We start from the raw sequence: 13,857 nt of genomic DNA, 5'->3' as shown, positions 1-13,857 counted from the left end.
TAAGATGATTGAAATTATATAGATATATGTATATAAGGAAAAAGTAAAGGAGAGCAAGGAGATGTATTTTTATGTTGAATTTCTGAAATACATTTTTAGACTTACATTTTAAAGAGATAAAAATGGAAAGAATGCAATCTTCTAGATGATAGTGGTAGGAGAATCAGATATGAAGGAGGATAGTACATGGGTTACAGAAATATAGAAAGTGAAATAACAGGTTGAGTCCACAGAATGTGAAATTTACTACCATGCATCTAACATATGTAAGGGTTTATATAAAATATATAGCAATTTTCCAAAATATTGCTAGCCTCAATGATTTGCTCAAATATCTCATGTGCCCTAACTGGCAATACAGGTCAACTTATAGCTTCAATGAACCTAAAGATGGAAAAATAAGCTTTTTTCTTAAGTATAACCCAACAAAGATACTGAAGAGATCAGGAATAATGGCTACAAACTGTTGTTCAAATTAAGAAATGTATTCACTCAGAAGAGAATCTCCAAATATATTATTTCTAAATTATATAAGGATATTATTATCAGTGGTTGATGTGTATACACATTATATACATATATATGTATTATATACATATGCATATGCTTAATAATGTATCTATTAGATTCTGTGTCATATAAAGAAAGAGTATTAAGACATTAAAATGATCTGATTAAGATCATAAAGCAAATTCACTAGTTTTCAGATCATGGCAGAATGCACAATCACTTGAAAGCTCCCCCCAACCAAAAAAAAAAAAAAAATTGGCAACCCATAAGAAGACCTTGAATCAATGCCAATGTTTAAAGCATGTCAACATTAAAAAAAAAAATTCTTGAGTGAGTATAGTGTATGAAAACTTTGAGAAACACCAAGTTATATGTTTGATGAAATTTGAACTCTAAAATAGAAATTCTGCATCCATATACATTGCAATTGCCAAGTCACCATTTCTCCAACTTTTTTTTTTTTTGCAGATGAACCACTTCTCAGCTGTGCCTGTTCCACATTCACCATAACCATGGAGATGAACAGTAGTGTTAACGAGTTCATACTGCTTGGGTTAACACAGAATCTACTAAAAGAGAAAGTAGTATCTGTTATCTTCTTATTTCTATACCTTGGGACTCTGTTGGCAAACTTCATAATTGTGATGATCATACAATATAGCCAGACACTTCAGAGCCCCATGTACTTCTTCCTTTTCTACTTATCCTTTGCTGATGCCTGTTTTTCGACAACCACTGCCCCTAGGTTGATTGTAGATTCTGTATCTGAGAAGAAAGCCATCTCCTTCAATGAGTGCATGACTCAGATCTTTGCATTTCACTTCTTTGGGTGCATGGAGATCTTGGTACTTGTCCTCATGTCCTTTGATCGCTATGTGGCCATTTGCAAGCCCCTGCAGTACACAGCCATCATGAGCCAGTGTGTCTGTGACACACTAGTGAAACTGGCCTGGGTGGGGGCCTGTATCCATTCTTCAGCACATATTCTCTTGGCTTTGAAATTACCCTTCTGTGGCCCCAATGTTATTGATCACTATTTCTGTGATATACAACCTTTGTTGCAACTTGCCTGTGTGGATGCTTATGTCATCAACCTACTCATAGTGTTTAACAGTGGGACCATATGCATGGTGAGTTTCCTGTTGCTGCTTATCTCCTATGTTTTAATCTTACATTCTCTGAGTAACTGTAGCAGAGAAGGAAGAAGGAAAGCCCTTTCCACATGTACCTCCCACATTATTGTTATTGTCTTATTCTTTATACCATGTATATACATATATGCTCGCCCTTTAACTGTTTTTCCAGTGGACAAGATGGTGGCTGTGTTTTACACTATTGTGACACCCTTGCTCAATCCTCTGATTTACACTCTGAGGAATGCAGAAATCAAACAGGCCATGAGAAAGTTATGGTGCAACAAAGTCTGACTCGAGATGGCAAAGCAGAAGATGCCAACTGCTAATTCTGTCAGAGTTTAAGTATAATGGGATTGATGGAAAAGAGAAAGTGTTCTCATTCTATTGTGGACAATATAGATGTGTTCCAGTGGGGCATTTAGGGGAATAGGCAGAATGAGCACCCAGTAAAACCTGTATTGTTTTAACCAATGTCTCAGAGAAAGAACTTGAAGTTCCATCATCTTTGTCGGGGCACAAGCCCATTCCTCACGTCTGCTGTCTACTTTGATGTTTCTGCTTGTGAGTCACATCCTGTTCTTTCTATAGGTTTAACTTCTGGTTTTGTACATTATTGTTTTTCTGTTGTTGTCATATTTCTTATCCAAGTTTAATAGTTCGTCCCTGATTTCTATCATCCATTTTGTTGGTAAACTGCCGGGAGCCGGCGAGAGACATTCCACTCGTGAGAAAGGTCATGAGGAAGGAGGCTCGGCATATGCAAAGGCAGGATTGAGAGTCAAGTCCCCCCGGATATTTTCGAGCATCTACCCCCAAAAAACCAGAGTCTGCCCTACTTTATTGCTTTGTGCTCTCACCTCTGACTTTACTGGGGGCTGTCCCCTACCACCATCTCGTTCTCTCTGACAAAGAGTTAACTTACAGCTCCAATTAATAAAGTTCCTGGGCAACTAGGAGTGTTTAAATCCAAACCCCTCAGATGGCTCTCTAACTCGCCTGACAAGTTTACCTGGACTCCTACAACTATGCATATGATTGTTTACAGTCTCCCAGCCTCAAGAGGCACGGGAAACTTAAGATATTCAAATAGCTTAGAGCCTCTCAGAGAGTTAGAAACTGTCAGAATAAACTAGTAAAGGATTTCATTGATGAGCCAATGTTTGTTGCCAAGTTCACATCCCCTGAATTGTATCCTTGAATATGTATTAATTAATAGTTGGTATGTAGAAAAAATAAGTAGTGGTCTTGGTGTTGGTAACTTTAGACACTTAAGGTAATAAATTCTTTCCTTTGTTGTAAACCCATCACACATCCGCCCTATAGGAATGCAATTTTATCTTCGGAAGATGGTGCCAAACCTTAAAATAATTACTCTTAGGGAAAATAAGTCTTACGGTTGATAAGTCTTTGTCAAGAGTCATAAAATGTTAATAGGCCTTCTGGCCAGAAGATGATGTAAATCACCTAAACCATTTGTGCATGATAAATTTGCAGGAAAGAAACCCTGGTTTTTGATAAGGATCAAAGACTGCTGACTTTGCATCCCCTATTATCCTGTATGTGTAACTTAGGGTATAAAAGCCCCTGTTGAAAATAAAGCTACAGGCCTTGCTCACCAACACTTGGTCTCCCCATGTCATTCTTCCCCTTAACTTCCAGCTGAGTCTCCATCTGGATCGTGGATATCTTCTGCGACCATTTATTTGCCTGGGCTTCTAAGACCCACTCGAGAAGGTGTCTAAGGTGTGGCACCTTCCGCTATTCGAGAGGGTGCCTGCGGCCTCCGTGGTCAGAGCTAACCTGGTGTCACGGGTTATATTGATTTTCCGCATAAACCAAGCTACTCAGCTTCTTTTCTCCACTGAATTTTCCTACTGAGCTATCCTCATTCTATTACTCTTTATATCTTTGATAAATAAATAAATAAATAGTCGCCGAAGCCGTCTCTCCTTCGAATACCTTGGATCAGCCAGGGCTGGACCCCAGCAGGAAATGAGCTCTGGAACTACTGGGTCTGTATCATATACTTTCTGGCTCAAGAGTCAATAGCATAATGTCACACCCAGAAACCTATCATCCCCAAGGAACATAAATATCAACTAGTCAAGCCTCCTTTTGGTGCTTGTCTCCCCTCTATAATACTCTTAAAAATAAGCTTTTCCTTTGGCTAACTATGTACAAGGGAAATAACATCTCACTTCCTATTCAAATCGAATAATTCTAGTTATAACAAAGGTATTCACTGTATTGATACATAATTTCTCTGTATATACATTAATACATTTTGGTCATCATGATTATTATTTTCATATTTCTTGGTTTCTTATACATATCTGTTTTTGTATTTTAAGTTCATGTACACTTCCCTAATCTTTGGTTACTTATGAATGGATGACCATTTTATAAAGCTGTTCAGTTCAGTTCAGTAGTTCAGTCGTGTCCGACTCTTTGTGACCCAATGAATCGCAGCACACCAGGCCTCCGAGTCCATCACCAACTCCCGGAGTTCACCCAAACTCATGTGCATAGAGTCGGTGATGCCATCCAGCCATCTCATCCTCTGTCGTCCCCTTCTCCTCCTGCCCCCAAAACCTCCAAGCATCAGGGTCTTTTCCAATGAGTCAACTCTTTGCATGAGGTGGCCAAAGTATTGGAGTTTCAGCCTCAGCATCAGTCCTTCCAAAGAACACCCAGGACTGGTCTTCTTTAGGATGGACTGGTTGGATCTCCTTGCAGTCCAAGGGACTCTCAAGAGTCTTCTCCAGCACGACAGTTCAAAAGCATCAATTCTTCAGCTCTCAGCTTTCTTCAAAGCCCAACTCACATCCATACATCACCACTGGAAAAACCATAGCCTTGACTAGATGGACCTAGATTGGCAAAGTAATATCTCTTGAATATGCTATCTGGATTGGTCATAACTTTCCTTCCAAGGAGTAAACGTCTTTTAATTTAATGGCTACAATCACCATCTGCTTGTGATTTGGGAGCTCCAAAAAATAAAGTCAGCCACTGTTTCCACTGTTTCTCCATCTATTTGCCATGATGTGTTGGGGCCAGATGCCATGATCTTAGTTTTCTGAATGTTGAGCTTTAAGCCAACTTTTTCACTCTCCTCTTTCACTTTAATCAAGAGGCCCTTTAGTTCTTCTTCTCTTTCTGCCATAAGAGTGGTGTCATCTGCATATCTGACGTTATTGATATTTCTCCTGGCAATCTTAATTCCAGCTTGTGCTTCATCCAGGCAGCGTTTCTCATGATGTACTCTGCATGTAAGATAAATAAGCGGGGTGACAATATACAGCCTTGACGTACTCCTTTTCCTATTTGGAACCAGTCTGTTGTTCCATGTCCAGTTCTAACTGTTGCTTCCTGACCTGCATACAGGTTTCTCAAGAGGCAGGTCAGGTGGTCTGGTATTCCTATCTCTTTCAGAATTTTCCACAGTTTATTGTGATCCACACAGTCAAAGGCTTTGGCATAGTCAATAAAGCAGAAGTAGATGTTTTTCTGCAGCTCTCTTGCTTTTTTGATGATCCAGTGAATGTTGGCAATTTGATCTCTGGTTCCTCTGCCTTTTCTAAAGCCAGCTTGAACATCTGGAAGTTCATGGTTCATGTATTACTGAAGCCTGGCTTGAAGACTTTTCAGCAATACTTTGCTAGCATGTGAGGTGAGTGCAATTGTGTGGTAGTTTGAGCATTCTTTGGCATTGCCTTTCTTTGGGATTGGAATGAAAACTGACCTTTTCCAGTCCTGTGGCCACTGCTGAGTTTTCCAAATTTGCTGGCATATTGAGTGCAGCACTTTCACAGCATCATCTTTCAGGATTTGAAATAGCTCAACTGGAATTCCATCATCTCCACTAGCTTTGTTCGTAATGATGCTTTCTAAGGCTGGCTTGACTTCACACTCCAGGATGTCTGGCTCTAGGTGAGTAATCACACCATCGTGATTATCTTGGTCGTGAAGGTCTTTTTTGTACAGTCTTCTGTGTATTCTTGCCACCTCTTCTTAATATCTTCTGTTTCTGTTAGGTCCATACCATTTCTGTCCTTTATCAAGCCCATCTTTGCATGAAATATTCCCTTGGTATCTCTAATTTTCTTGAAGAGACCTCTAGTCTTTCCCACTGTATCTTTTTCCTCTATTTCTTTGCATTGATCCCTGAGGAAAGCCTTCTTATCTCTTCTTGCTATTTGTTGGAACTCTGCATTAAGATGCTTACATCTTTCCTTTTCTCCTTTGCTTTTCCCAACATCAGGGTCTTTTCAAATGAGTAAGCTCTTCACATCAGGTGGCCAAACTACCAGAGTTTCAGCTTCAACATCAGTCCTTCCAATGAACACCCAGGACTGATCTCCCTTACAATGGACTGGTTGGGTCTCCTTGTAGTCCAAAAGACTTTCAAGAGTCTTCTCCAACACCACAGTTCAAAAGTGTCAATTCTTCTGCATTCAGCTTTCCTTATAGTCAAAGTTTCACATCCATACATGACCACTGGAAAAACCATACCCTTGAGTAGACAGACCTTTGTTGGCAAAGTAATGTCTCTGCTTTTTAACATGCTGTCTAGATTGGTTATAACTTTCCTTCCAAGGAATAAGTTTCTTTTAATTTCATGGCTGCAAACACCATCTGCAGTGATTTTGGGGCCTAAGAAAATAAAGTCAGCCACTGTTTCCACTGTTTCCCCATCTATTTGCCATAAAGTGATGGGACCAGATGCCATGATCTTAGTTTTCTGAATGTTGAGTTTTAAGCCAACTTTTTTACTCTCCTCCTTCACTTTCATCAAGAAATGTGTTTTATGACCGGGTGTAAATTTGCTTTATGCCTTGGTGTAAATGATATTTCTTCAATACTTCTCCAGTGCTGATCCTGACTTGGCCATGGTTATATCCTCGGCTCCCAGGTAGGAAATGACTATCAGATGATTTCCCAAGAATTTTACATTTTCACAGAACATGATTGCTAAAATATACAAAGGATTAAGTGCTTTTGTAATTTTGTGATGCTTTTCTAGGTAGTTAGTCAAATTATTTTTAATGGCTGAAGGTGTAATTGAAGTCAGTTAATCAAATATTATCTACAGAAACTTATACACTGAAAAAGCTACATTGTAGCTCTCTGGGCATTGAATTGAAGTTTAAAGATGTGAACTGAAATACTTTAATACCAGTCCTGAGCAGCTGTGGAACTTTGGGCATAAAGCAAATTACTTATCTCTTGTTAGTCTTTTTTGTGCATAAATTGCCAATAGTTGATTGTAGATGGACTCTGCAGTATCACCTTCCAAATCCCTCAACAGTGCATATAAAGGGAAGAATCTAATTTACAGAGGTCAAGATTTAGCAAGTGGGAGGAACAGGACTTATAGCATTCCAAAGACTTCCAAAGTGAAGGTAGGTGGAATAGAGGTCTAGAGAACCAATGCAAAGTGTTAAGTATATGTTTAAAATACAGACTAGAATTCCTTCCCCTTTGTGAATTTAGATTCTAGAGGAGGAGAGAGAAATTGCTAATTACAATTATAATCATGCAAGTGGATATTGGCAAATCCCCTGTAGAAGGAAATGGCAGCCCACTCCTGTATTCTTGCCTGAAAAAAAAACCCATGGACAGTCCATAGAGTCGCAAAAAGTCAGACACAACTGAGTGACTAAACACACACACAAACAAGTGGCTATCATGTTTCATTATGCTTATATGTATTATAAAAAATTAAAAAGTAACATATTGTAAGGAAGATCATTAGTGCTAGGGTGCAGTCTGCAATTTTAAATGCATGATCAAGATAGTCTTCATGAAGGACATATTAATTGAATAAATATTGCAGGAGGATAACAGAGTCATCCATGAAGACAGCCACATGAAGTCATGTGTCCAGTGGGTTCAGGAAACAGTAAATTGGCCAGTAAAGTGGGAGCTCAGGAATAGCAAGAGATACAGTCCCTTCACATGGTGCCTGACAGGTTGCATTAATGACTCGTTGCTGATGAGAGTGAAACTGAGAAATATTAGACAGCTCTTATCAGAGAAAAGAGCAAGACTTGACTTATATCTGTGACAGGGTCACTCTGACTGCTCAAAAAGGGCTGACTGGGGTGAAGTTGGGGCAGCAATTATAGAATTAGGGAGATGGGTTAGGGAGTGAATTTCAGTGATCTAGCTGAGAACTAAATGTGACTTGCTCTGAAATGTTGAGTTCTGGATATATTGTGAAAGCAGAACCAGCATAATTTTGTGTCAAACTGGATGTGGGTAGGAAGAGAAAATTGAGGAGTTACTTAAAGTTTTTGGCCACAGATATTAAATTCATAAGAAGGGGCTTCCCTGGTGGCTCAGATGATGAAGAATCTGCCTGCAATGGGAGAGACCCAGGTTTGATTCCTGGGTCTGGAAGATCCCCTGGAGAAGGGAATGGCTACCTATTCCAGTATTCTTGACTGGAGAATTCCATGGACAGAGGAGCCTGGTGGGCTACAGTCCATGGGGTCACAAAGAGTCGGACATGACTGAGAGACTAATACTTTCATTTTCACATTGATAGGATGGAGTTACCATCAACTGAGAAGAGGAATCCTTCTCTAAGAGAATAGCATGGTGGTGAGGATGGGGTGATGGTGAGTGGAACTGGAATCAGGAGTTCATTTTTTACATTTAAAATGTGAGAAGATTATTAAACAACAAAGTAGAGATTTGGACAGACAGGTACATATATGAGACTCAAATTAGGGACCATGATCTTGGTTGCTGTTATACATTTGTGAACATTCAGCAGTTCAGTTCAGTTCAGTTCAGTCTCTCAGTCATGTCCGACTCTTTGTGACCCCATGAACCGCAGCAAGCCAGGCCTCCCTGTCCATCACCAACTCCTGGAGTCCATCCAAACCCATGTGCATTGAGTCGGTGATGCCATCCATCCATCTCATCCTCTGTCGTCCCCTTCTCCTCCTTCCCTCAATCTTTCCCAGCATCAGGGTCTTTTCAAATGAGTTAGCCCTTCTCATCAGGTGGCCAAAGAATTGGAGTTTCAGCTTCAATATCAGTCCTTCCAATGAACACTCAGGACTGATCTCCTTTAGATAACATTTAAAGCTATAGGCCTGAATGTATATATTGAGGTAGTATACATTGACAGAAGGAAAAAGGGGACTTGGACTAAGCCCTAGGGTACTGAAAACTAACATAGAGAATAAAGACAGAATCAACAAAGGAGAATGAAGAGTGACCTGTCAAGTAGGAGGAACATCAAGAAAGCAAAGTCAATTGAAACCCAATGAAATAAGTGTATCAAGAAAATAGCAATTAATTTAGCAATGGATTTATCAAGGTAAAAGTCATTGCCAAAGAAAGTTTGTTAAGATAGAGTGTTGGGGAAGCCTGCCTCATTTGGCTTGAGATGGAGTGAGAGAAAATGAATAATATAGAGGAAGTATAAAAACTCTCCTGACACATTTTGCTAGGAAGGGAAAGACATTAATGGAAAAAAAAAAGTATCTGGAAAGAGAGTAGAGTTTTAAATAATGACATTTTGAGATAACACACACACACACACACACACACACACACACACGATGTTTCATGCCTTTGGAAATGATCTTACAAAGAACAAATGTTGCTAAGGTGGAGTGTTAGTCACTCAGCCATGTCTGACTCTTTGCAGCCCCATGGACTGTAGCCTGCCAGACTCCTCTGTTCATTGAATTCTCCAGACAAGAATACTGGAGTGGTTGTGAGAGGAGAATTATCAGACCATTGCTCTTACATGGCAGGAGGAAATGAGATCTGGTACACAAGTGGAAGTATTGGCTTGAGATAGTAGAACTGAGAGTTCACAGGGATCTGAATTCTATATCAGGCAGGGAGGCTGATTATGTGGGTGCAGATACAGGAGGTGAGCAGACAGAGTGAAGTGAATTTGCAAAGATTATTTCTAATTGCATTAAGCATTCCCTGAACTAAAAGGTAAAGACATTGATTGAGACTCAAGAAAGGGAAGAAGGTTTCAGGATTTTAAAGACAGAGAAAAAGATGGGAATATTGCTCTAGCATATATATCCCTTTATCACTGAAGGTCCTAATAGTCCTGTAAGCACTTTAGAACAGTAAGAGAAGAGATGGAGACTGAAACTGCAGTGTGACGGTTTACCAGCTTCGACTCACTTGATATCCAGGTCAAGAACTTAAGGAGAGATTGGTCAGTGTAGTCTGAAATACTACTCACAGGATGAATCACAATTTGGTGAAAAATTCACACAGTCTATTAGCACTTATCTGAAGATAGGCAAATCTATAAAATTTCTAGGTGAAATATGAAGTTGGATTTAGCTCACTATTTTAGTTGAGCACCACCTTGTGGGAAGATAACATAAGTGTCAAATTAACCAAAGGGTTGTAGAAACTGCAGAAATCATCAGTAAACAGATTATCCTAATCTGTGCAGAGTTTGGATTGTGTGATTTGTCTCCCTATCTGTTTAGGAAATAATCCTGGGACCTGATATTTATCTGAACATTTATCATAGTATTGTCTTAGCTTATTTGTCCTCATATGTGACAAATTCTCCACTTTAAGTTGCAGGATATAAAATCAACACCCAGAAATCCCTTGCATTCCTATACACTAATAATGAGAATATAGAAAGAGACATTAAGGAAAAAATTACATTCACCATTGCAATGAAAAGAATAAAATACTTAGGAATATATCTACCTAAAGAAACCAAAGACCTATATATAGAAAACTATAAAACACTGGTGAAAGAAATCAAAGAGCACACTAATAGATGGAGAAATATACCATGTTCATGGGTCAGAAGAATCAATATAGTGAAAATGAGAATACTACCCAAAGCAATCTATAGATTCAATGCAATTGCTATCAAGCCACCAATGGTATTTTTCACAGAGCTAGAACAAATAATTTCACAATTTGTATGGAAATACAAAAAACCTCAAATAGCCAAAGCAATCTTGAGAAAGAAGAATGGAACTGGAGGAATCAACCTGCCTGACTTCAGGTTGTACTACAAAGCCACAGTCATCAAGACAGTATGGTACTGGCACAAAGACAGATATATTGATCAATGGAACAAAATAGAAAGCCCAGAGATAAATCCGTGCACCTATGGGCACCTTATCTTTGACAAAGGAGGCAAGAATATATAATGGAGAAAAGACAATCTCTTTAACAAGTGGTACTGGGAAAACTGGTCAACCACTTGTAGGAGAATGAAACTAGAACACTTTCTAACACCATACACAAAAATAAACTCAAAATGGATTAAAGATCTAAACGTAAGACCAGAAACTATCAAACTCCTAGAGGAGAACATAGCCAAAACACTCTCCAACATACATCACAGCAGGATCCTCTATGACCCACCTCCAAGAATACTGGAAATAAAAGCAAAAATAAGCAAATAGGACCTAATTAAACTTAAAAGCTTCTCACAACAAAGGAAACTATAAGCAAGACAAAAAGACAGCCTTCAGAATGGGAGAAATAATAGCAAATGAAGCAACTGACAAACAACTAATCTCAAAAATATACAAGCAACTCCTGCAGCCCAACTCCAGAAAAATAAATGACCTAATCAAAACATGGGCCAAAGAACTAAACAGACATTTCTCCAAAGAAGACATACAGATGGCTAACAAACACATGAAAAGATGCTCAACGTCATTCATTATCAGAGAAATATACATCAAAACCACAATGAGATACCATTTCATGCCAGTAAGAATGGCTGCGATCCAAAAGTCTACAAGCAATAAATGCTGGAGAGGGTGTGGAGAAAAGGGAACCCTCTTACACTGTTGGTGGGAATGCAAACTAGTACAGCCACTATGGAGAACAGTGTGGAGATTCCTTAAAAAACTGGAAATAGAACTGCCTTATGACCCAGCAATCCCACTGCTGGGCATACACACTGAGGAAACCAGAAGGGAAAGAGACACGTGTACCCCAATGTTCATCGCAGCATTGTTTATAATAGCCAGGACATGGAAGCAACCTAGATGTCCATCAGCAGATGAATGGATGAGGAAGCTGTGGTACATATACACAATGGAGTATTACTCAGCCATTAAAAAGAATACATTTGAATCAGTTCTAATGAGGTGGATGAAACTGGAGCCTATTATACAGAGTGAAGTAAGCCAGAAAGAAAAACACCAATACAGTATACTAATGCATATACATGGGATTTAGAAAGATGGTAATGATAACCCTGTATGCAAGACAGCAAAAGAGACACAAATGTATAGAACAGTCTTATGGACTCTGTGGGAGAGGGTGAGGGTGGGATGATTTGGGAGAATGGCACTGAAACATGTATAATATCATATATGAAACGAATTGCCAGTCCAGGTTCGATGAATGATACAGGATGCTTGGGGCTGGTGCACTGGGATGAACCAGAGGGATGGTATGGAGAGGGAGGTGGGAGAGGGGTTCAGGATGGGGAACATGTGTACACCTGTGACAATTCATGTTGATGTATGGCAAAACCAATACAATATTGTAAAATAATTAACCTCCAATTAAAATAAGTAAATTCATATTAAAAAAATGTGTAGAGAACGTAGAGAACTCTGTAGTAATAAGCTTTTCCTTTTTCCTCCAAGTTAAAAGTCTTTCTCACTATTTTTTTTTCCCCTAAAGAGTCTGAAGAGAAGTGTTGTACTTCAGTTAAGAATTCTATGAATACTGTATTTGGCAAATTCTCCACATTTCAAAACAACTTAAATCTGGCAGAAAGCTAGTATTACTCCCCTAAGAGCAGTCCCTAGAACACTATTTATTCCTGATTTTATCCCACATATTTGTTGCTAACTATTCTTATAATGGGGGTTGGGGACTTCCTTGATGGATCAGATGTTAAAGAATCTGCCTGCAATGCAGGAAACCAGGGTTCAATCCCTGGGTCTGGAAGATCCCCTGGAGAAGGGAAAGGCTACCCACTCCAGTATTCTGGCCTGAGGAATTCCATGGATTGTATAGTTCAGGGGTTGCAAAGAGTCAGACATGACTGAGTGACTTTCACTTTCACTTCACTTTAATATCCCACTTATATCAATGGACAGATCATCCAGAACTTATGATTAGGTTATGGTGAACTCTTCCTCATTATAGAAACAATGCATTTTTGAATACTATACCTGGTGCCCAGTGACTTAAACAGTTTTCTATTCTGATGGGTAGGAAACCACAACTATTACAGGTACTGTGTGAGTTCCTAGGATTGCTTCTTCTAGGAACTAATTTTGCCTAATATCCTAAAGATACTCAACATCCTTAAGATCTCAGCTCTCCACAGTGTTCAGTTCAGTTCAGTTCAGTCGCTCAGTCATGTCTGACTCTTTGTGACCCCATGAATTGCAGCACGCTAGGCCTCCCTGTCCATCACCAACACCCGGAGCTCACTCACACTCACGTCCATTGAGTCGATGATGCCATCCAGCCATCTCATCCTCTGTCATCCCCTTCTCCTCCTGCCCCCAATCCCTCACAGCATCAGAGTCTTTTCCAATGAGTCAACTCTTCGTGTGAGGTGGCCAAAGTACTGGAGTTTCAGCTTTAGCATCATTCCCTCCAAAGAACACCCAGGACTGATCTCCTTTAGAATGGACTGGTTGGATCTCCTTGCAATCCAAGGGACTCTCAAAAGTCTTCTCCAACACCACAGTTCAAAAGCATCAATTCTTCAGCACTCAGCTTTCTTCACAGTCCAACTCTCACATCCATATATGACCACTGGAAAAACCATAGCCTTGACTAGACGGATCTTTGTTGGTAAAATAATGTCTCTGCTTTTGAATATGCTATCTAGGTTGGTCATAACTTTCCTTCCAAGGAGTAAGCGTCTCTTAATTTCATGGCTGCAGTCACCATCTGCAGTGATTTTGAAGCCCCCTAAAATAAAGTCTGACACTGTTTCCACTGTTTCCCCATCTCTCTGCCATAAAGTGATGGGACCAGAGGCCATGATCTTAGTTTTCTGAATGTTGAGCTTTAAGCCAACTTTTTCACTCTCCTCTTTCACTTTCATCAAGAGGCTTTTTAGTTCCTCTATAGTGTTACTTACACATTAAAGAGTTATTATCCCATAAAATAATTAATAATATATTTTTTTACTCAAATAAGTTTATTCATGTTGAAAAATAAATATCCAAAATATGGGCTTGTAACTCTGGACAAAAAA

General features: G+C 39.3%; 1 protein-coding gene across 1 annotated transcript; it reads left to right on the top strand.

Moving 5' to 3' along the window:
* The first annotated feature begins 1,022 nt into the window (after positions 1-1,022).
* LOC133258822 (olfactory receptor 4C11-like) lies at positions 1,023-1,972 on the top strand. Its single transcript, XM_061435543.1, has one exon. The coding sequence runs from the start codon at positions 1,023-1,025 to the stop codon at positions 1,935-1,937; it is 915 nt and encodes a 304-aa protein (XP_061291527.1). The 3' UTR covers positions 1,938-1,972.
* The last annotated feature ends 11,885 nt before the right edge of the window (positions 1,973-13,857 follow it).

Source organism: Bos javanicus, chromosome 13 (assembly GCF_032452875.1).
Source record: "Bos javanicus breed banteng chromosome 13, ARS-OSU_banteng_1.0, whole genome shotgun sequence".
NCBI classification, from domain to species: Eukaryota; Metazoa; Chordata; class Mammalia; order Artiodactyla; family Bovidae; genus Bos; species Bos javanicus.
The sequence above is the reverse complement of the archived record's forward strand: the minus strand, read 5'-3'. Positions and strand labels throughout refer to the sequence as shown.

What these genes read in the sequence shown, in the direction of transcription:
- LOC133258822 (XM_061435543.1), top strand. Translation starts at nt 1,023, where the DNA reads ATGGAGATGAACAGTAGTGTTAACGAGTTCATACTGCTTGGGTTAACA.